The 23,526-nt window shown below is 51.9% G+C and overlaps 1 protein-coding gene across 1 annotated transcript in view; it reads left to right on the forward strand.

The window, feature by feature from the left end:
- Positions 1-23,526, forward strand: part of LOC125740692 (matrix metalloproteinase-16-like) — a 29,339-nt gene that overhangs the window by 1,082 nt on the left and 4,731 nt on the right. The window contains exons 2-7 of the mRNA XM_049012186.1: positions 6,790-6,938; positions 8,338-8,460; positions 10,670-10,974; positions 18,646-18,807; positions 19,850-20,067; positions 23,075-23,213. Coding sequence (XP_048868143.1) covers positions 6,790-6,938; positions 8,338-8,460; positions 10,670-10,974; positions 18,646-18,807; positions 19,850-20,067; positions 23,075-23,213 — 1,096 coding nt within the window. The remainder of the gene's footprint in view (positions 1-6,789; positions 6,939-8,337; positions 8,461-10,669; positions 10,975-18,645; positions 18,808-19,849; positions 20,068-23,074; positions 23,214-23,526) is intronic.

The following is a 23,526-nucleotide window of genomic DNA, read 5'->3' on the forward strand; positions in this document are numbered from 1 at the left end:
CTAACAATTTAATTGAAACCCATTTATGTTAGCGGTTTTTGACAAAATGTAACATTAAACGCCGAGCTCCGTTTAACACACTGTAACACTTTATTATAACCCATTAAATGAGATGGAGTCAGTGGGGACGATGGCGCTGCCTTCCCAGTGCCCCCAGTACGGAGCGGGGACGTCGACGATTGTCTGCCCATCAGCATGTTTACGATGACCATCACAGGGCTGCAGTTTGGACTCGGTGCGTTAGTGCGATCGGAACCGGTGTCCCGTAAGGAAGGTGGTGAGTTCGTCAGATCGTGTGCATGATATATTAGGATCCCTTCGCCAGAGTGGATCGGAGGCCGTGATCGACTCGTACGTGTGGATCTCTGTATGAATGGCGCTCGACTTCATTCACAAAAATAAAGCGCTCGACTTACTCGTACACTGCGGAGACAGGCAGCACACGGCACCGGCTATACGATCTGAGTCAGCTCCACTTTGATGTGCCACACGATTTAACAAGCAATGGAGTTTCACATTAAAGGTAGCGCCAGAGCGGCGCTGGTGCCGGGGCTATACGCTTGAAGCCCGGCGCCTCGCTGTAATTTACTCTCACCCTCCCAGTAAAGGCATGCAAAAGGCAGGCAGTGAGACGGAAAACAAGACGTTTGCACGCCGTAAGCAGAGACACATGCTCCGCCGCTGCCAAGCAACTTTAATTTTTCTTGGAGGGTGAGTTAAATTACATGTAAACACGTCTCAGTTGATGCTCTGTTACAACCCCGACGATACTTTCCCAGCGGCACTATACGTACGGCGCGTGCATGTGTGACAGAAGTCGGCGCTGCGTCCAACTTTTCAGCGGAGCGGGCACGAGACGGGAGGATGTTACCGTGGCAATCACACAGCGGGAGCTGAGAGTCCGGCTGTTGTCAGACTCATTAAAGAAGATTTTTTTCCCGGACACTAAGAGTGAAAAATACCCCGTGTTTCGCATGTATTACGTGTCATGTATTTATCTTCACATTTAAATTTAAACGAAGGCGCATGATAGGTCGCCATCGTGCGTGACGTCGTGGGAGCGCCTGGTATGGCGCGAGGGCACTGACGTTAGTGGGAATTAATGAACGGATGAATAAATTAATAGAGGGCTAGTTAAGACTCAGCAGGGTGAGAGGGTGTGAGATTTATCGCTACGCTTACGCTCTTACGGCGGTAAGTGTGGGGAGCGGGCTGCTTGGTAGAAACCCGGCTCCGCTTGTGGATTTTACACACACAGTACAGTCGGAATCCAAACACATTACCGCAAAGTGACTCACTCAGACCAATCCTCACCACATAAGTGCTCCTGACTTTTATCAGACATTCTACTGGAGAAGTTAAGGCGTCTGACTGAGGGACTCGAACCAACAGCCTCTGCAAGGTTAATCTGTGTCCTTAATTCAATTCAGTTTTATTTATATAGCGCTTTTAACAACAGTCATTGTCACAACAGTGGGGGGTATCTCATGTCACCGCACCGGTGTCACTGGGAAGGTCACAAGCCCGGGTACCGCGTGCTGATTGGCTGCCTCATAATCACTGCGCCACCTGCTGGTCCAAATAACAGCTGTATAAGCCATGAATTGAACCTGATCCACTGGGTGCTGTTCTGTATCCCCAATCCTCTGTCCTGAAGTGCACCCTTTGTTCTCTGTCCCTCTCTCTCCCTGTATCCCTCGTTCACCCTCTCCTCCTCTCAACCAGATGTCACCTGTTGGTGATGGGTCTGCCATCTCCTCGAATTGGCAGGAAGAATGTTTCCCCCAACTGACAGCAGCAATCACGTGCAACAAAGATGGCATCAAGTAGTGCGCCAGCGGAATGAACACACACATGTTACACAAGATAGTGCCCGGCAAAGGCACATTTATATAACAACTGTGAAAAGATGAGGGATCTGTGAGCTTTTTATATAGCAGCGTGGCCAAGTCTGGGGGCGGGCTGACACTACGGTGTGCCTGAAGGCCCAAAATACCCCCGGAAACTCTGCCCAGTTATCCAGGCGAGCGGAAGGCAGTGATGAAGTCGACAAAAAGCTATCAAGATATCTTGTGCCATTTATGGTTTCTGAGGAAGTGAAATTTTTGGGGACAGGAAATAAACACAGATGTCCAGCATGGAGGCTTGGTTGACTGGTGCTGTTACCAACCTTGGCGAGCCATCGAGCCCTGCGACAGTGGGGGTTATCCCATGTCACCGCACAGGGGTCACTGGGAAGGTCACAAGCCCGGGTACCGCGTGCTGATTGGCTGTCTCACCCTGCTCACTGTCATGTGACACAGGGCATCTGCTGTTCCTGCAGCTGTCCTCGTGTGTGAATGCCTCCTACCTCCCCCTTGAATTTAAATTTAAATGAACTTTATTACCGTGAAAAGTTAGAATGACCAGAACATTCTAATGACGTTCTGCTGCCCCTGACCCCCCCTCCCCTGGGCTTTGCTCACTTTCTCAGTCTCTCGGTCTCTATCTCTCTCTCTCTGTCTCTCTCTCTCTCTCTCTCCGTCTCTGTTTCTTTCACTCTATCTCTTTCTCTCACTTTCTCTCTCTCCCCCTCTGTCTCTCTCTCTCTCTTGATCAGATTTACGGGTGCCTCCTGCAGGGATGGGGGTGGTACTGCGATTGTAGGAGGCATACCTTAGCAGAGATGTTGTTACAGGAGGCTGTGCTCTCCTTCCAAAAAGGTGGAGTATGTTACCCTCGGGGATCCAGTGGAGATCAGTGGTGGGGGGGGATTACACCAAAATGAACTGGTCTGACCGGGTTCTGGCCCAACAATGTCTCCTCTGTTCTGTCACTTACGGAGGTGTAGGAAATGGGCTTTGGACCAAAGGGGCGTGGCAGGTAGGCTGCTGTGGAACCATGGAAGGCATGTGCCATAAATTTCTTCTGAACAACTGTACCAATGCAGAAACAAAAGAGCCGGCAAAGAAATGGTAATTAATGCTGGCGGGTCACACCGTCACAGACACCCTGACTTTGAATAAATGATTGCGCGGCTCATATGAGGCCAGTCACGTGCCGGTGGCCTTGGTGTGAAATGGCAGAAAGAAGTCTCAGCTGCGGTATTTTCATCCCTGACCTGTTGACCTACATCTCCACCGACAAATCCAGCCTCTGGTTTCCAGGGCCTGGCAGAAGTGCTGAATCAGCTGGCCTGTTTCCACACAGAGCAGTGACTCCTCGCTTTAAAAACTTACCTGCAGTTCTGGGATTAGGATACAATCGCTGGCTCTTTTGGGTTTTCCAGGGTAGGTGGTTGATTCACAACCCCTCTAACTCACCAATTAAGTTGCTTAAGTTAAAAGTGTTGGATAAATGAGTTAAACTATAAATCAGTGTAAATGACAAAGTCGTCATGGACGTCACGTGCAGAAGACGTGGCCTGCGGCTGTGCTTAAACACTCCCATGGCACATGGTCGCAAGCACTGGCCTCCACCTTCCAGAACCAAGGGGCTGCCATGGAGCCGCCCAGAAGTGTCGTTTGGGACAGCAGAAGCTAATGGTTTCTGGGTAACTGATTATCTGTAATTGCATGGCTGTTTTCTAATTGAGTGTCTCAGTACCCAGACCTCGAGGGACGAGCTGTTGGACGTGAAGATCTGAGGTTTAGGTGACTGATGCTCTCAAGGGTTGACATGTGTGGAAGAGGATCTCTGGGACTCCAGAGACATATAAAAACCCAGTTAAACCCAAAGCAGGTTCAGAATACTACCTGTGAGTGCTGTGGATGCACTATGGAAAAATGACTGTCTTAGTTCTGCTTTTATCTGGACCCGTTTGGACAAGAGCCACTTCTCCCAGTCCCGCCCTCATGGAAACAAAAGCCAAGGTGTTTTCCCAGCCTCGCAGAACTCTGGGTTGTAAAATCCACAATCCAAGTTGCAAATGCGAGTTTCCAGAAAGCTCTCCCAACATCTGCGATCCACCTTGCAGACTCCGACTTGGTGAAGCATGTTCCAGCGTCCCCAAACCACATTGTGCCGCGGATTCTTGACCCTGTGATGCGCCTTCTGATGCACATGCTTTTGGAACTGCATGCCAGGAGCCGCATTCTGTGCCATGCACATGATTTGGGGAGGCGCATTCACTGCTGATGTGGCTGCAGATGGTCTCCGTGGAGATAGCGCACCTGCACTCTCATATGCGTGTCACAGTGGCTGTGATTGGCCGTTTGGGGCCTCAGCCCAGCAGCTGGAGTGTGATGTTGTTCAGATGATTCCTTTGGGGGGGGGGGGGGTGGAGGTTTGGGTTTGCAGTATCAAGAGAAGTGGTGGGTGAGGGGCAGGGTAGCCCGAGGAAACTGAGAAGCATCCAGATGGTCTCTTGAAGGGCCACAGGCCAGGAGTGTTAGAGGCTACAGAAGGGTGTGATGGGCTGTGTACCCAACCCAACAACCAGCCTGTGTCCAAGGCGCTCTAAAAGGGTTCCCACGGGTCCCGAGAGAGAGGGCGGCCCAGGATCGGCATTTAAGGACACGATACTATTTGAGGCGGCAGTTCAGGGAATTCTGGAGCGGGTCAGCTGACAGGAGCCTGATGGAATGACGCAGTGGGTATAAAGCAGCGGCGGCAGGCCGGAGTCGCACGAGGTCACCGCGCCGGCCGTCCCCTGCTGATGTCACATTAGCCCCCAAGCCCTGGCTGCGGTCACCAGTGGCCGTCGTGGGAGAAGGGCCCAGGCATGGCAGAAGGCCAGCTGAAAGCCAGCTACTGAGCAAGGAGGCCAGAGCTGGGCCACACAGGGCAGAATGTGACCTCCGGGTGGGTGGGGGGGAGTCATAAGTGGTCTGAGTTTGTGGCCGGGACCCCGCCATGTTGTGCCAAGGGCAGCTATGACGGCCGAAGGTTGGAGTCAGGTTTCAGGGGGGTGGCGGGCATTGAGCCACAGCAGTCCCCCCCCCCCCCGTCTCAGTGTGGGAAAAGTGGCTGGGAAAGGGGGATGTTTCCCCAAGCCGTCATGCTGGCACTGCAGGCCAGGAGCGAGGCAGAGGGGACGTGGTTTTCACGCAGCTGTTGGACACGTGACACATAGACCCAGAGCTGCTTGGTCCTAATGAGGATCAGGATTCCTCCTGATCCTCATTAGGACCAAGCATAGATAAGTGCATGACAGAAGGTACCTTTGCGGTCACCGTGATGACTGAACCCACGACGACAGAACAGCCAAACGTCAGCTCTGGCTTTGGTCCTCAGAAGCAGGAAGTAACGTAGGACTGTCTTTATTCTACGGTTGCATTCTGGGTATTTGTGTCTGTGGTTTTCTTTCCTGACTTTCTACACATAAAAGTGGCACTTTATAATTTCTAGATTAAGTAGGCATTAAAGTCAATGGCTTTCCCTGATCAGCTACAGCGTCTGCTGGTCCTGCCCCTATCCCACTGCTTTGCATTTTTGTTAATAACTTAAGAACCCCAGCTTACGATCTTTTGATTCAGAGGGCATTCATGTCACCGGCCTTCCCTGGTAAACTCAGAAAGGCATGATGGAAAAGCTTCAGTCTGCTTCGGAGTGGAATGGACTCGCTCCACAGAGCAGCTGAGGGGTATCGCGCTTCGTTCCGTTCCCCTCCAGCGATTCGGCACCGGCAGATCCCCGCGCAGGCTCGCATCCTGAGTACGGGCATCTGCCAAAGGCCTTAATGGATGCGCCCCCATGGTTTTCTGGGACGCGATTCAGCATCCTGTATGGTGGCTGCCTGGTACTGCGGGGGGGTCAGATTCGCGCGGTGACTGTGAACGTGTCCGAGTGCATTTCTGCAGAAATAGCACAGGACCAGCTGGCCAATGGCGGCCCGTTGGCTCAGGGAAAGCGGCACTGGCAGGCTAGCTCCGTTTATGGGTGTGACTGAGTCAGTGAACGCGCACTGCGGGCCTACGGCGTGGAACCATGCCACCCCATACCCCCCCACACGCATACACACACTCACACAGATCTCAGGCATATCACACATTGGAGTGACACTCTGTCTGTGTCAGTTTCTGTGAGTGTGTGTCTGTCTGTGTGTAAGTGTCTGTGTTTTTAGGTCCTGAGGCTGTACTTTGTTGGCCATAATTGGGGCTTGTTAGTCTCACGGTGAATTATCGTCATGGCGACCCTTAGCAGAAAATTCCATCAAACGGTATGAATGCACTTTAAACGTTTAATATGAATATAAGTGCCTTGCTACCTGGGCCCCTGGAAATATTATTTAATCCCTGAGAGCACTTTTGTGTTATTAAGCACATGCTTTGAATGTTAATGAATAAATAAGGTGTCCTCAGCTAGCCTTGCTCCCACAGCACTGCTGTGCACTCACAGTGGGCTGCAGGTTCCAATTAACCCTCTAGAGAAAGTATGCTTGCTTGATAAGTGCATGATATGAATCAATAAAGCGTCTTGCCCTTCAAAGGTAATTGGTTCAAGTCCCGGGAAGAGTGTGTGCTTTGGTTTTAAACATAAAATCCATGATCAATTTTTGACTATATGGATGGGCAGAGTTTCAGGGTGTTACAGAATGGATTCGGACGTAGATGTAGACATGGGAAGTGCTCAGATTCACCTGTTCAGGCGCCAGTGTGGGTAGGGACAGGTTTGGAGTATCTGAATATCTGAGTGTCCTGAGTATTTGAGTATCCGGCATAAGCCTCCATCTCTTTGAAGGGTGGTAAAGCATATGAGTCATGAGTCCTCATTCAAATGGATCTGACTCAATCCAAGCTGTGGAAAGTTTAAGGAGCGGCCCGCTCACGCTCTGCGTGACTCTTTGGTGTCTTGTGCTGCCCCCTGCAGGCCTGGCTGCAGCGGTATGGATACCTCCCACCCACTGACCCCCGGATGTCGGTGCTGCGCTCCGCCCAGACCATGCAGTCAGCTATCGCTGCTATGCAGCGCCTGTACGGCCTCAACATCACGGGCATGCTGGACAGAAGCACCATCGAGTGAGTATCTGAAGCCCCTCAGAGTGCCCCCTCCCTCTCGCACACTCATTCAAAACGTATCATTGGCTAATTATAAGGTTGGCCTCTGCATGAATTCTGGTCCATTTTATGCCCCCCCCACCTTACAAAATCCTGGAATGGCCCCTGAATATGAGGGGAGGATGACAGAAACCTGGGTAAATAGATTCAATTTGTGTTTGAGTCTGTTGGGCTGAACATTAATGACTTGGCAATATTCATAACTAGTACTGCAATAACACAGACCAAATTCAGGCACTGATGTTCCCCCAATGGGTCAGTTACCTAATCATTGGCGGTGATCAGATTGTATGCAGTGGACCGCAGGAAGATTTGATTAGAGGCCTGTCAGTCATGTTCCTCAGCCTATCAGCAACGTGTCTTTTAGATTGACATTGACTGTATAACCAGTCACCTTTCTGCTTCTCTGCATTGATGCAGTGAAGACATGGAGGAAAGCCCCTTCCTTTAGTGTCTTTTGGCTCCTGCTGGAATAAGCCGCGCGTGAGCACCAGTGCTAATTATCACGGTGTCTTGTTTATTAGCGTCAGCACATTGTAAATCTGGGGGCTGTTCATAAAGATGACGCACTAGAAGAATCACTGTGAATGTTAAAAGCAGTTGTAGGATCAGTAAAATGTTAGCAAAATGTTATTGTTAGAGATAGGAGGGGCTAGAAGAAGGAGTGTTAGCATTAGCAGTAGTTAGGGTTGGACTGGGATTAAAAATCTGCCCTGGACTTTGGGATCCTCTACAGTAAATTTTGCCAAGGGGGGAGATCCTTAGGATAAATTTTGCCTGTCCAGATTCCTATCGGCTCATCAAGAAAATGCTCAATATGCCAGATGACCAGTCCAGCCTTGGTGGTAGTGGTGGAGTTATGGCAGAGGCAGGACTGTTAGCATTAGTAATAGTAGTGGAGTTATGGCAGAGGCAGGACTATCAGCATTAGCAATAGTAGTGGAGTTATGGCAGAGGCAAGACTGTTAGCATTAGCAATAGTAGTGGAGTTATGGCAGAGGCAAGACTGTTAGCATTAGCAATAGTAGTGGAGTTATGGCAGAGGCAGGACTATCAGCGTTAGCAATAATAGTGGAGTTATGGCCGAGGTAGGAGTGTTAGCATTAGCTGTAGTAGAGGGAGGCCTTACAGTACTGGTGCCAGTGCTAGCATTAGCGGTAGCATGAATAGCATTAGCAGTGACAGATGCAGGTGGTAGCAGTAACAGAGGCCATGCCTCTGATGCTGCCAGGTGAACAGCATCATTGGCATCCAGGGAAGGGGAGGTGTTATGAGGTCATCACTGGACGCTGGTTCAACTGGTACAGCGTTCAACTGGTACTCAAAGACTCACCCACCCACCCACCTCCCCGACCTGCAGCTGGATGAAGAAACCCCGGTGCGGGGTGCCAGATCAGCTGGGAGGGGCTTCCCGGTTCAACGTGCGGAGGCGACGGTACGCCCTCACGGGACAGAAGTGGCAGCACAAGCACATCACCTACAGGTGAGGGCGTCAGGAAAATGGTCTGCTAGGGCTCACCATGGCAACATATACAAGTGGGTTCAAACACAGAGCCTCAAAACCACTGATTCAGCTCTCCCCGTTTATGATTCCTTTGGGGGGAGGGGTTGGGGGGCAGGTTATGAATCACATGCTGTATGAAATAGCAGGAAGGAAGAGGGCTTGTGAAACCCCATTCACCTAATAACCTAAATGCCCCCTCACCTACTAGCCAGCCTGTGCTGCGGTACTTCCTGTACCGACTTCCCGTGCGTGCTGGAAAAATACATTTCCAGGGAAAGTCTTCAGTCTCCCCCTCAGTAGGCTTACAGTTTGTTGTCCCCTCCGCCAGCCAGACCAAAGACAGTGATGATTTCCGCCCTGGATGCCGTACAATTTTGTCCCAAATCCCGCATTTTACAGCTTCCTCTGCATGGCCTGGCCTTGACGATTACTGCCTGGAAGCACAAACGGATGGATGATTCGTCAAGGCTGCATGTCACGGTGCACTTTAAGCCTCTGCATCACGGGGGGAGGGTAGTCATTAAGGCGTGGGGTAAAATGGGCTTTGGGGGGAGGAGCAACTTTGCAAATGGGCTTTGGAAACACCAGCCAATTGGAAGAAAAAAAAACAAAATAGTTTAAACAGTTAAATGTGGAGTGCTTATTCGGTTCTGTAGTCTACGTAATGCAGCGAAACCCCTTCTCTCTGAGTACATTTAACGTGTTTAATGTGTTTAATATGTAGCATTTCCAAACACGGGCTACGTCCCAGTTTAGTCCTTTTTTAAAGAGAGAATGATGAAGGTGAGGATGAATGTGATATGAAAAATAAAGTGCAGTTGCCCCCGGCGACGAGGTCACTTCTCCACATGTGGGTGGGGGCTGAGATTTGAGGACCGAATGGCATGCGGTCAAAGAGGCATCCTCACTGTTAGACAGAAGGTGAAGGGCAGGGGTAATTGGAATGGTAGGGGGGCATTTTAGCTGGAAGTCATCTGACAGCGTCACCCACAGCACGAGTTCTGATTGGCTAATGTCTCTCAGTGCAGCTGTCCAATCAGTGCTGAGTATTGCAAAAATCATTGCCAGTGCCCCTCAAACACTATCATCAAATCGGCCCACCCTGGACTGCAGTCCAGCCCCTCCCCCCCCATGACAAAAATTCATTCATTCTCAACACTGTCCATTGGTCCAGCGTGTGATAAATGAGACCCCCTCCCCCCAGGGCATTTTCTCCTCTGTTTCTCTCAGCTGAATCCCAAGCAGTGCGACAGCAGTCCACCCGTCTGATATCACTGACGGAATCCCTGCCAGAATAAGACTTAGCACTTAATGTTTTTTATGCCTGTAAATATGCAGCTTCATTAAAATATAAAGTAATAAACTATATTATTACTGAGAGCGAGATATTCATGCAGGGCTTGAATAAGAAGAGGCTGCAGCATGGCCCCGGGGTTAAGCCAGCTGTTAGAGTTGCATATGAAAAAGACATTAAAACATTAAGTGCACAAACGCGGAAGCCACAGCTGAGCGTGACACCCAGGAACACTCACCCTGTAGATGATCCCTAATTTGCACCCACAATTCACGGTTCCGGCTGATGCCGAGGTGGGCGTCACTTACCCAGAGTGCCATGGGAAGGCATGGTGCCCCTAGGAGTGTGATCAGCGTAAACTGACGCGTGGTGCTGTGTGTTTTCACAGCAGGTCGTGTTTTCCATCACGCTGCCCTGTGCTGAAACACTAACTTTGGTTGCTGCTGATGCTCGGGAGACGAAGGGGGTGGGGCCCTTAAACCCTGTCTTTGTGGGTGAATGAGGCCATCAGCAGAAGGCAGATTGCATCTTCCACCAGGGAGAATCTGGCCTGGAAAGGCTCTTGCATCCTGGGGAATTATCCTGTCACTAAAAATGCAATCAATCAGCTGATCAGCCAATTAAGATTCACCTGAACAAAGCACTTCGCTAATGATTGTGATCTGTGCCAATCGCTGTAAATTTCAGGTCCAGAAAGTAAAAATCCAGTCCAAGATTTTGATTCAACCGACCAGTTGAGTATAAAGAGTCGTAGTCACAGAGTACTCAGCTGGTTGGTTGAAGAAAAATCTTGGACTGGATTTTTACTTTCTGGACCTGAAATTTCCACCTCAGCCAAAGGGAAGACTCACGACTTCTCCCTGTCTCTGTCCAATCTCGCCACCCCAACGGCAGCATAAAGAACTTCACGCCTAAGGTGGGGGCAGAGGAGACGCACAGTGCCATCCGGAGGGCCTTCCAGGTGTGGCAGGGGGTGACACCCCTGCGTTTCGAGGCCGTCCCCTACAGCGCCCTGGAGAATGGGCGCCGCGACGTGGACATCACCATCATCTTTGCCTCTGGTTTCCACGGCGACAGCTCGCCCTTTGACGGCGAGGGCGGCTTCCTGGCACACGCCTACTTCCCTGGGCCCGGCATCGGGGGTGACACACACTTCGACTCGGACGAGCCCTGGACCCTGGGGAACCCCAACCACGATGGTGAGCAGGCCGGCACCTCCGTTAACCCCTGTCCAGACCCTTCTCAGTGCCTGTTGTAGCACATTGTGCCCAGGACAAGCTTCACCACTGGAACTTGAATAAAAATCAGACGCAGAAGCCCAGATGTAGGTGATATACCATATATACAGTTTATGATCTACGTGAGATGCTCTCGTGGCACATTGTTATAAATTAGTATACTAAATTAGTGTCAGTATGTGTGCTTATGGCAGTGAAGGTCGCTTCTGAAATGTGCTGATGTGTAATAATCACATGCAGAGAGGCCCCCTGTGGGCACGGGGAGGTGTGAGGCCGGCGCGGGTAACTTCATCCTTCATGTGACCGCAGGCCCATGTCACATGGGCCGCCTGCATCCAAGCATGTCGTTCGGCAACACCTCAGGGACCCCTCCTGTCTACCAGGAAGCGTATCAGGACAGATTGGCTGTGGAGGGGGGCTCAGGAGTGAGGGAGAGGCAGATGGAAGGAGAGGGATGAGTGGATGAGTGTGGAGAACAGGTTGGAGAGGTGGGTGTGGCGGGGGGTTCTGGGATGGTCGAGGGGCAGTTAGGGGGTGTGGTATGGGGGGCTGGGATGGGCGAGAGGCTGCTAGGTGGGTGTCGAGGGGGTCTGGGATGGATGAGGTGCTGCTGGGGTGTGGCTGACGAGGTCTTGGAAGGACGAGAAGCAGCTGGGGGGTGTGGTATGGTGGGCTGGGATGGGCGAGAGGCTGCTGGGGGGGTGTGGCTGGGGGGGGCTGGGAAGGATAAGTGGGCCAGCCAATGGTATCTGGATGGGAGATTTAGGTTTCTTAGGAATAGGGCTGGTTGGGGAGAATTGGATTAAATGGAGGCATCCTGGAACAAAGACAGGAACTGAGGTTCTTGCCAAGGAAGAGGTTGTTTGGGGGGGGGTGGGAGGGGGTCAGGGCAGACTTGCTATATACCGCAGAAATGGGTCAGGTCATCAGACCCAGAGCTCATTGATTGATTGTATCCCACTACAAGAGGACAAATGGCAGGAGGATGGCTGATTTTCCTCAGATCCACGACTCTGGAGGAACAGTGATGGAAGAAGAGTGTAAAGTGGGTATATGAGTGAGGAGCAGCGTGAAGGAGTATGAGGAGTAGCATGTAGAATGAGCATGATGAAGAGCTTGAGGAGGAGTCAGGAGAACCATGAGGAGGAGCATGGGGAAGGAGTGCAAGGAGGAGTAGGAAGGAGCATGGAGGTGGAGCGCAAGCATGGATGAGGAGTGTGAGGAGGAGTGTGATGTCAGCAAACATATCTAACAGTGATCGCGCAAAGACGGGCTACTGAACCGACCACATTAATTCTAAATGCCTCAGGGGTTGCATTCTATGTTAGCGGTGCATTCTGGGCAAACTGCTGTGCTTTACAAAGTCACCATCGCAACTTTGTCACATTCGAGGTGATTAGTGTGGCGTATTACAGTGGCCCTGCCTTGGTACTCACTAGTAACTCTCCTGCCCTTTGCTTTCCTCTTTTCTGACATCATTCGGCTTGTTCTTCGGTGCTGCCCTCCCCATCACATCAAGGGCTGGCCTGGTTAGTCCAGGGGGTGTACTTGCCCACCAGCTGCTGTGCTAATTAGGCTTCAGCAGAATGTACCATCAGTCAGTCCCCGGTGCCTCCCACTCACACACACACAGACGCACACCCAGAAGGCCACACTAGTCAAATCCTGTGCTGGTTGCCAGGAAACCTGCCAGTTGCTAGGCGCTGGGTTTGTTATTGTTGCCGTCGGATGCTTTAGGTGTGTGGTGGGATCTGCCGAGGCCTGCAGTGTCCTCCACAGGCGGATGTGACCTGGCCTGACCTCCCCCCCCAGGGCCAATGTGCCCCCCCACACACACAGATCAGTTGCTTTTCTCCTGCCCGGAGCCGCTGTATCAAACACAGGCCCTGCAGTGCCGCTGGAAAGTAGGTCAGACCAGCGATGCAGGAAACACTCCCTGACAGTGATGTAGAGGCTGTGGGAATGAATGGGTCACATTCAGTGGCGCGTTTCGACCGAGGTGGGGGGGGGGGCAGAAAGGGACTCGTAGAGTGATCCCCGCACGCCCCTCCATCTCCCGCTCTCTCTGTCCTTATACGCCACTTATCTACTTTGCTGAAAACTCTGCCAGAAACCCAGAAGGGCTGGTTAGGGAGTAGAGGCAGATAATGGGGGCCACATCTCCCCACACCACGTGCCCCCCCCCCCTCGACTGGCTGTTCAGGCCTCCCACAGATCAGTGATCTGGACCTGAATGCCGGTGGAGCGCTGTGCCCAATTCACACATCTTATCCTTTATGATTTTTTCACATTTCAGCCCCCTTCCCCCCATAGTGCATCACCCCCCAGTGCCACGCAGCCTGAATGCCCAATAGGCATCGGTGTCATCCAGGCTAGTGGAAAACCCAACGATCTGTGCCGCCAATGTGTGGTGATCTGTGTCGATCTGGAGATTAAAATCCCGAAGGTCTACTTGACCCACCGAAAAATGTAAAGGACATGTAGGATGGTGGGAGGGAGGGTGTCCCAAACAACTGCCAAAAAATCCAAGCTCTGTGAGCCACTTAAAAATCTCACGGGGAGAGGGGTTGTGAAAAATCTGTTTTCTGTACCTTGGCCTTCAGAGTAAAAGTCCCCTGAAGGGGAGAGGGTGTGTCGTGGGGTAGCGACACCTTTGGCTGCCCCCGTCCTCGGCTCTCCTGTTGGGAACATCCTGCTAGGTCTTCCAAGCTTCTGTCATGTCCAGCGAATGTCAGAACACCGCTGGGATGTTTCACTCTACCTACTAGGAACTTTAAGCTTCCAACCCTTTGGGTGAGGTCCCCATCAGCTAGCATGGCTCTTAGCCACAGTAAGGCCAACCCTTTGGGTGAGGTCCCCATCAGCTAGCATGGCTCTTAGCCACAGTAAGGCCAACCCTTTGAGTGAGGTCCCCATCAGCTAGCATGGCTCTTAGCCACAGTAAGGCCAACCCTTTGAGTGAGGTCCCCATCAGCTAGCATGGCTCTTAGCCACAGTAAGGCCAACCCTTTGAGTGAGGTCCCCATCAGCTAGCATGGCTCTTAGCCACAGTAAGGCCAACCCTTTGAGTGAGGTCCCCATCAGCTAGCATGGCTCTTAGCCACAGTAAGGCCAACCCTTTGGGTGAGGTCCCCATCAGCTATCATGGCTCTTAGCCACAGTAAGGCCAACCCTTTGAGTGAGGTCCCCATCAGCTAGCATGGCTCTTAGCCACAGTAAGGCCGACCCTTTGGGTGAGGTCCCCATCAGCTAGCATGGCTCTTAGCCACAGTAAGGCCAACCCTTTGAGTGAGGTCCCCATCAGCTAGCATGGCTCTTAGCCACAGTAAGGCCAACCCTTTGAGTGAGGTCCCCATCAGCTATCATGGCTCTTAGCCACAGTAAGGCCAACCCTTTGAGTGAGGTCCCCATCAGCTATCATGGCTCTTAGCCACAGTAAGGCCAACCCTTTGAGTGAGGTCCCCATCAGCTATCATGGCTCTTAGCCACAGTAAGGCCAACCCTTTGGGTGAGGTCCCCATCAGCTAGCATGGCTCTTAGCCACAGTAAGGCCAACCCTTTGAGTGAGGTCCCCATCAGCTAGCATGGCTCTTAGCCACAGTAAGGCCAACCCTTTGGGTGAGGTCCCCATCAGCTAGCATGGCTCTTAGCCACAGTAAGGCCGACCCTTTGGGTGAGGTCCCCATCAGCTAGCATGGCTCTTAGCCACAGTAAGGCCAACCCTTTGGGTGAGGTCCCCATCAGCTAGCATGGCTCTTAGCCACAGTAAGGCCAACCCTTTGGGTGAGGTCCCCATCAGCTAGCATGGCTCTTAGCCACAGTAAGGCCAACCCTTTGGGTGAGGTCCCCATCAGCTAGCATGGCTCTTAGCCACAGTAACGCCAACCCTTGGTCCCTCCTGGAGTCAAGACAAGTCAAGAGGATTTAATTGACATTTCAGCCATATACACAGTATCCAGTGTATATGGACCAAGGTGCACAAAAAACAAGAGGACAGAACACTGGACTGCACAAGTGCCATCTACAGAACTAGACGACATACAATGCAGTCGACAGCAGTAACTGTGCTGGATTCAGTGGATATTGGATAAATAGTATTATTGCAGATACAGTATTAGCACTATACTTTATTTTACCACAGGGCTGCAATAAATAGTAGATAAAATTGCAGAAGTGCAAACGGTAGCAGCAGGACAGGAAATGTGCAGTATATAATGGATGATATATTAAATACAGTTTGTGATTCATTTCCGGTTCAGAAGTCTGATGGCCTGAGGGAAGAATCTGTTTGCCACCCTGGCAGTGAAGGCCCGTATGCTACAGACCCTTTTGCCAGATGGTTGGGGGGGGGAGGATGTGGGAGGGGTGTGTGAGATCGTCCATAATCATCCGGCTTTGCGGATGTAAATGTTTGCGACAGAGAGGAGAGAGGTCCTGATGATCTTTTCTGCTGTCCTCGCTATCCTCTGTAGAGTCTTGCGGTCCGAAACGGAGCAATTCCCGTACCAAGCCATGATGCAGCTACACAGGGTACCCGCTATAGTCCCTCTGTTGAACGTGGTGAGGACTGGGGGGGTGCACTCTCCACCGGAAGTAGAGGCGCTGCTGGGCTTTCTTGGTGATGGAGCTGGTGTTGAGGGTCCATGTGAGGTTCTTCGCGATGTGAACACCAAGGAACTTGGTGCTCTGGACCTATTCCACTTTCGATCTGTTGATGCTCAGCGGAGAGTGGTCACGGCGTGCCCTCCTGAAGTCAACAATCATCTCGCCTTGTTCACATACAGAGACAGGTTGTTGATTCCACACCAGTGTGTTAGCTGGTGTCAGGACAGAGCCAACGGTACCCCGTGACAGGAAGCGCTCCGGGTTGGAGATTGTCCTGTAATCAGCGTGATTAAGCCATCAGACCCCATTTATACGCTGTGTTTAAATGATTAACAGGCAGAAAGGTGCCAGAAATTATGGATCTGCTTCCACATCCATGGGAATCGTTTGAAAACTTCACTCCTCTCGCTGTCGCCAAAGACATTAACGGTAAATGAGTCGTATCGGCATGACTGATAAAAATAACCAGTCGGGGTAAATCACAGCCCGAAGTGGGGGTCTGTGTCTGGGCCCCGTCCTGCCGAGGTCCGGTGTAGGCAGGCTGCAGGAGGTATGGGCTCTCCAGGTCCCAGTGGGGTCGGCTGTTGAACCTTTTGATTGAGGTGTTTAGTCTGTACTGGCCAGTTAAAACTCTCTATTAATACATTAATAGGTCAGATCACAAAGCTTCATGCATGAAGACGCACAGATTTCCTCCAACAGCTTTTATAGCCCATCCAGTGTTCCATGGCAGACTGAGGTTCTGTCCTAATAAGAGGGGAGGACGTGGCCTCTAGGGACAGGGTAGGGTCTGGGGGAGGTGTGGGGGGTGACGGCATTTAGAAGATATCTGAGAAAGGCCCTCTGAGGTAACAGAAAATTAAGATGACATATTGGTTCAGAGGTTCAACCACCAAATGGATGAACACTCAACAGTCTGTGTCGTCTCTCCCCCCCCATATGAATGATGTATCATCAGGAATGCGATGGCTCCGCCCTGCTGGTTACTGTGGGAACTGAAGGGGTTTTTGGCTGGTCTGCTGGCAGCTGTGTGGCCAGCTTAGGTGTCCCGGGAATGGGGGGAATTCTGAGGGGAACAAAGGACCTTTTTAGACTGTCAGAATGAATACTCAGAGATGGAGGGAGGGGATCACTGATATGAGATTTGAGGGGAAAACAATGCAGGGGTGCAGTGGCAGCCGGGCAGCGGTGGGGGTGGGTTCGTTGCGTTTTCCTGTACCATTTAATGTGCACTGAATGTGGGTCCTGGGTACTTCCCCACACAGCTGTAGCAAATCGTAGAGTTAACAGCGTAAACTATACAGGCGTAAAACGAGCCAGTGCTGTCTCTGTGTGGCCGGGGTGCCCCACCCTGACTTTCCCCCAGGACTCAGACCTGGCCGGGCTCCTCCGTGATCGCTTCCAAACTCAGCCGAGCCTCGCTGGCATGCCCAGCTACACACACACTCCACAGCTCCGTGTTTAGCTGACACACAAAGCAAATGGTGCATCTACACCTGCACTAACCTGCACTAACCTGTGCTAACCAATGCTCACCTGTTTACCTGAGTCAACCTGCGCTAACCAATGCTGACCTGTTTACCTGCACTGCCCTGCACTAACCTGTTTTAACCTGAGCTGACCTGCGTTCACCTGTATTGACCTGTGTTAACCTGAGTTGACCTATGTTAACTTGCATTGTCCTGTGTTAACCTGTGCTAAGCTACGCGCTCTCTCTGTTTCTTTCTTTCACTGTCCTTCTCCTCCTTGCTTTCGCTCTCTCCTTCTCTCTCTCTCTGTCCCTGTCTCTGCTTCCTTTCTCTGTCCTCCATACAACCCCCCCACCACACACGCTTGGTCCCCTGGTGACACAGCGGCAACAGTGTGGATGCTAAACCCCACAGGAAGCGAGCTCTGCACAGACACCTTCTTCCACCACAGCATTTAGTGGGATAAAATCTCGGTGTTGCTCCAGATCAGCCTGCAGAGGGTACTTCTGGACGTCAGTGCCGGATGGGGTAGAGGGCGTGGGCATGTCTCACTGCCTACAGAGCGAGGGATCCACAAGCACTGTGCACTTCTGTAAAGAGTAACCTGCTAATGCCAGCTCAGCTGTACCCAGTTGTACTCAGCTGTACTTACCTGCACTTCCTCCTAGCCAAATTAAGCGGGGGCTAACGATGGCCGCTGTGTCTGTCCTGCGTAATGGGTGCTCATCATGGCTGTGCGGGGGGAGGGGTGGACTCTGCTGGTGGGCTGCCAGGGGAGTTGGGCATTTTGTTGAAAGTTTTGGATTAATGCACACAAAGTTGGTGTTTTAAACATGACATTAACAGAGACCCTTCAGCGTTTCTCTCCAGAATTATCCGGAAAGTGTTCCACGGCCATGTGCTTTATGGCTTCTTTGTGTGGAGCTCTCAATACGCCAACTGGCACTGTGGCAGTGCTACAGCTGCCCCCATATAACAGTGCACCCCCCCCCCCCCCGCCCCCAAATATTACCCACAATGCCCTATGCTAATTTTCTTCAGTTATTCAGCCATGTTTTTGAATGTCTTGCTGATGGTTCCCGACAGCTGTGCTTCTAATAATGAGGTCTTTCCACTCCTGTCATCATTGTTGCTGAGATTAAAAACACACACGTAATAGTTTCTTCACAGTGCCAATGTGCAAAGCTTCTGATTGGTCGGATACTGGAACTGTGACCCTGTCACATTGCCCGGGAGTCATGTGACACGGCGACAGTGTGCCCGGGTTAGGTTGGGGTCATGTGACACGGCGACAGTGTGCCCGGGTTAGGTTGGGGTCATGTGATACGGCGACAGTTTGCCCGGGTTAGGTTGGGGTCATGTGACACGGCGACAGTGTGCCCGGGTTAGGTTGGGGTCATGTGATACGGCGACAGTTTGCCCGGGTTAGGTTGGGAGGGCAGCGCCATGGTGACGTGGCTCTGAGTGCCCCTGAGGGTCCCTGCCTCCACCACGCACCCCCCCCATTTCCTGTCCCGCAGCCCCCCTAATCGTGTGTGCGATTGTGTGTCCTTCTCAGGAAACGACCTCTTCCTGGTGGCGGTGCACGAGCTGGGCCACGCCCTGGGCCTGGAGCACTCCAACGACCCCACGGCCATCATGGCCCCCTTCTATCAGTACATGGACACGGAGAACTTCAGGCTGCCCAATGACGACCTGCAGGGCATCCAGAAGATTTATGGTGAGTGGATCCTGGCGTTCCCATAGAGATGGCTGCGTCTGTCCATAGCTGCATGTTCCATCCATCCATCCATCCATCCATCCATCCATCCATCCATCCATCCATCCATCCATCCATTTATCTATCTATCTATCTATCTATCTATCTATCTATCTATCTATCTATCTATCTATCTATCTATCTATCTATCTATCTATCTATCTATCTATCTATCTATCTATCTATCCAATATCACCTCCAATATTTTGTCCCTTCTGGTTGTGATAGCTTTGGACAGAACCCTTTATTATTTTTTGATTCCACTGCATGCTGGGAATTCTGGGTTCCGGCATTCTAGTTGCAGGTGGGAGGTGCTGCGAGGGGGGGTGGATGTGACTCACAAAATGACTCATAATAAGTGCGATATGTGATGTAATTGATACGACAGTAATAATATTGCCGGGTATGGCATCTAAATGCGCACTGTTACCGAATTACCAAAGCCAGCGAATCACATTCAGCAGCTATTTACCAGGTACTTGGTAGGAGACGTCGTTGTTAAACACAAGACCGCGTGTCTGTCTGATTGCGTGGGGGGGTTTCTGTGTGTCTGTCTGTCTCTCTCTATCTGTATGTGTCTGTCAATCTTTATCTGTCTATGTCTGTCTGTCTGTGTCTCTCTGTCCGTGTCTGTCTGTGTCTATCTGTGTCTGTTTGTCTGTGTCTGTCTAATTGTGTCTGTGTGTGTCTGTCTGTCTGTATGTGGTTGTGTATGTTTGTCTGTCTGTGTCTGTTACCCCATTATATATGTCATAATACACCCACTATCTTCAAATAGCTGTTCTTTCCCAGCTAGCCTGACAGTGATTTGGGGGGGGCAGGGTTCTCTGCGTGCAGGTCTTATCCAATGTGAGCTTCAGCAGTTCGGTACTCTGTCTGTGTGTGTGTTTGGGGGGGAGGGGTTGGGATGCGGGGGTAGGGACGGGCACGTGTTGCTTATTCGCCCGCGCTGCCACCTGCTCTGTAAACAGGAAGTGATGTCACAACCAGCACTCCTCCGCAGGTCCGCCGGACAAGGCACCGCAGCCAACACGGCCGCTACCCACAGCCCCGCCCCCGCGCTCTCACGCCCCCTTGGACCCCCGCAAGCATGACCGCCAGACGAGGCCCCCCCGGCTGCCCACGGGTGACAAGCCCCCCTATGGCGGGGGCCGCCCGGACATCTGCGAGGGGGGGTTCAACACACTGGCCATCCTGCGCAGGGAGATGTTTGTGTTTAAGGTAGGGGCTTTCGGGGGTGAGGGCTGTTCTGCTGAAGCAGGGCTGGTGTCCCTAAAGTATCAGGGTCAGTGTCACGTAGCCGCGGACCTGAACACAGGTGCCTGAACCGCGTAGCACCTCCATTCACATGGCATGCTTTTCAGTGGGTATAAACAGCCAGTATCTGTGCGGTGTGAGCCCTCACTCTCACGACCCCCCCATGACTCTCCTCTCTGCTTCCTGATGGGAGGCCGGATCCTGAGCCCTGTGTTTCAGACTCGGACGCTCCCTGGGATCTGTGAGAGAAGGAAAGGGAGAGAAAAGGGGAGAGATGGAGATAGAGTGTGTGGGTGAGTGGGAGAGAGAGTTAGAGCGGAAGAAAGAAGGAGTGAGGGATAGAGAGAGATGGAGGGAGAGATAGAGAGGGAGAAAGAATGAGCCCCGTTCCCCTCACATCAGTCTCTGGATCTCTTGGTAATTGAGACTTTCTGCAGCCTGCGTCCTCCTAGTCGCGGGAGCCTAAGTGCTCCCTGCCCACCACTCCCATAAGCCTCTGCTTTCCCCAGCAGCCCCGTGGCATGGACATGCAGGGCTTGGGCTCTTCCTCTGCCCCAGTATACCTAGCTGCTCTCCACCTGTCTTCTTGACTGAGTTCAGCCATCAAGGCTAGCTGTATCTACCCCCCAGTGACTGGGATTATTCCCCCACCCCAGGTAACTTTACTTTCAGACTCCAGGGATGATTATTAACCCCGGCCCCCCCCCCCCCCCCCCCCGGCATGGACACCCCCAGACTCTCTCTTCTTCCTCCAATGAACGTTTGCGTGTCTGAGTCCACATGCATGTTTTAAGTCACGTCTGATCCAGCACACGTATGCTCTCCTCCTTTACCAAACACGCGTGATCACCCCTGTTTCCGCCCTGCTCTATCTGAAAAGGAAGTACGTTTTTGTCAAAAAAGGTATTTGAAAGGGGTTAATTAACTGCGGGCATCAGCAAATCCCAAGGCGTCTCAAACGGGAATCCCTTTGTTCGCATACTGTACCCACAGCGACTTCATTCCCATTTTTAAACATTTTCCCCTCCATCTGTTACTATTCAAATTAATTTGAGCCACATGAAAGTTAACAGGATTTTAAAAAACTTGGAGCCCTGACTTTAATTAGAAATGTGTTTTTCTTTTTTTTTTTTGTCCAAGGGAGTCTGTTTCTTAAAACTCAAAACCGAAATAGTTCTGATGAAATGATGTGTAACTGTGTTCAAGATGTTTAAATGGAGACCTAAGACCTATATGCTGTTTACGTTAACACACAGTTTATTAAGTACTAGGTTAGACGCACCCCTCTCTACAGAAACACTTTAAGGATAGTTGTGAGAAGCCTTTCTGAACACCGCTGCTGCACTGTCAAGTCAAGTCAAGCCAAGTCAAGTAGAGCTTTAATGTTATCTCAGCCATATACATTAAAGCATGCAGTGAGACGAAGTGAGGAAGTGACACTGGCTGTTATCCTCTTAGCTCTTAGCTTGTCTGACCTTTCTCTCTGACCTCTCTCATGGACAAAGCGTCTTCAGCCATAAAAATACCACTGAAGGGATGTTTTTCGTGGCTGCTTTTGAGATGCTGGTACCACCATGACCGACTCCAACAATCACAGAACCTCCTATACCAGTGTTTCTCAACCCAGTCCTCAGGGACCTCCAGACCGTCCACATTTTCGCTCCTTCCCAGCTCCCAGCCACCTGTACCAGGTCTATGTTGTTCTTGATTGGCTGGGAGCTGGGAGAGTGCAAAACGGTGAACTGTCTGGGGGTCCCTGAGGACTGGGCTGAGAAACATTGGCCTGGATTCCATATCTTAGCCACAAACGTAAACGAACTTCCTGACCCTTTCTGTGTGGTGTATGTATTCAGCCACGTGATTGGCTGTTTGCATGAAAGGGCAGGTCTACCAGACGATCCGGCCACTGGGTGCACCTGCTCCCATACTTCAAAGGTACTAGAGCAGCAGTATCTGTGGAATTTGAGCCTCGAGAATTTCTAGTCTCGGACCATGTGACCAGTTCCAAATGGGCAGCCTGAAGGATTTGAGGCATAACACGGAGTTAACGAGCTTCATTAATTATTAGCCACTTAGCGTCGCATATTTATTCTGAGCCACTTGAGGAATGAGGCAGCTGTGAGTCTAAGGTACAACAGTAGCCACACTGCTCCAGGTGTGAACCAGTAGTGACATGTTGCCCAAACCTGTGATTTAGCCACAGTGCCATAGGTGTACGCATCAATGACAGGAAGTCATGTCTCATTGGCCGATCTCCCACCCTGGGGAGTGAGAGAGTCGAGCTAAAGACTGGACCTTGGTGGGCCCACTCCAGTTTCTTGAGGCGTTTCCTTCCTGGATGGGGGCCGGGGGGTGGGGGGGCAGATACGATGGCGAGATAATGGCTGCTGGAGTGTGTGTGCGTTTTTGGCGCCGAGAGATGACCTCATCAGCGCTCGTTATATCCTCACACTTATAGATGCCATGCATGCTGTCATAGGTTCCTTTGTCCAGCACCGTTGCACCGTTTTATTTGTTCTGTTTATTTTTTTCCCCACTGGGTCTCATTTGGGCAGATTTGGCGCAGTGGCCAGGCTCCGGGCCTTGCTGTTGTGAGGGGAGGGAGGGAACGAGGGTATCAGTTAGGCCTCGATTGTGCCGCTGGCGGGGGACGGATTTATACATTAGCGGTGACAGCTCCACTGGGTTTAATCACCGGCGCTGACAGGCCCCCGTGGTGGCCGGTGGGATCTGCCGTCACATCTGTTGTCAGGCAGCATCAGAACCTCAGTCCCCATCAACCTGCTCCCCCTGCCTCCCTCTGGGGGGGCAGCAGTGTGTCTCAGAGCTGGTTCCCTCCTCCTGCCTGGCGCTCATCAGTCGCCCTGTCAATACCCTGCCCTCAACCACTCTGCCCCCTGTTGGCTGTTCATTACCACAGCCTGCGGTCCTCCTAATCGGACTCGTGGCCCCTCTTGCTTCTCCCCTGCAGGACCAGTGGTTCTGGCGGGTCCGGGACAATGCGGTGATGCCAGGCTACCCCATGCAGATCTCCTACTTCTGGAGGGGTCTGCCCCCCAAGGTGGACGCCGTCTATGAAAACAGCGAGGGGAAGTTCGTCTTCTTCAAAGGTGAGGGGGGGGGGGGGGCGTGGGGTATAGGTATGGGGAAAAAAAGAGGAAAAGGGGTTTTAAGAGATATATGTGTAAGAGGATGGGGGGGGGGGTCCCAGGTGGTCTGCAGGTTCATCCTAGGCCCACCACGACCCCCCGCCTTCCACATTCAGGTGGGTATGCAAGAAGGCAGGGGGTCATGGGTGGTCCCTCAGAATGTTCTCAGAATCAGGGATGACGGGGGTTTTCAGAGCCTGCCCCACCCCTGGCCGGCCCAGTTTCCGGCTGGAATGGGAGTCAGGTATGGGGGCCCCCGGGGCAGGGCTGGCCA

The sequence above is a fragment of the Brienomyrus brachyistius genome, chromosome 4, assembly GCF_023856365.1.
Source record: "Brienomyrus brachyistius isolate T26 chromosome 4, BBRACH_0.4, whole genome shotgun sequence".
Taxonomy (NCBI): Eukaryota; Metazoa; Chordata; class Actinopteri; order Osteoglossiformes; family Mormyridae; genus Brienomyrus; species Brienomyrus brachyistius.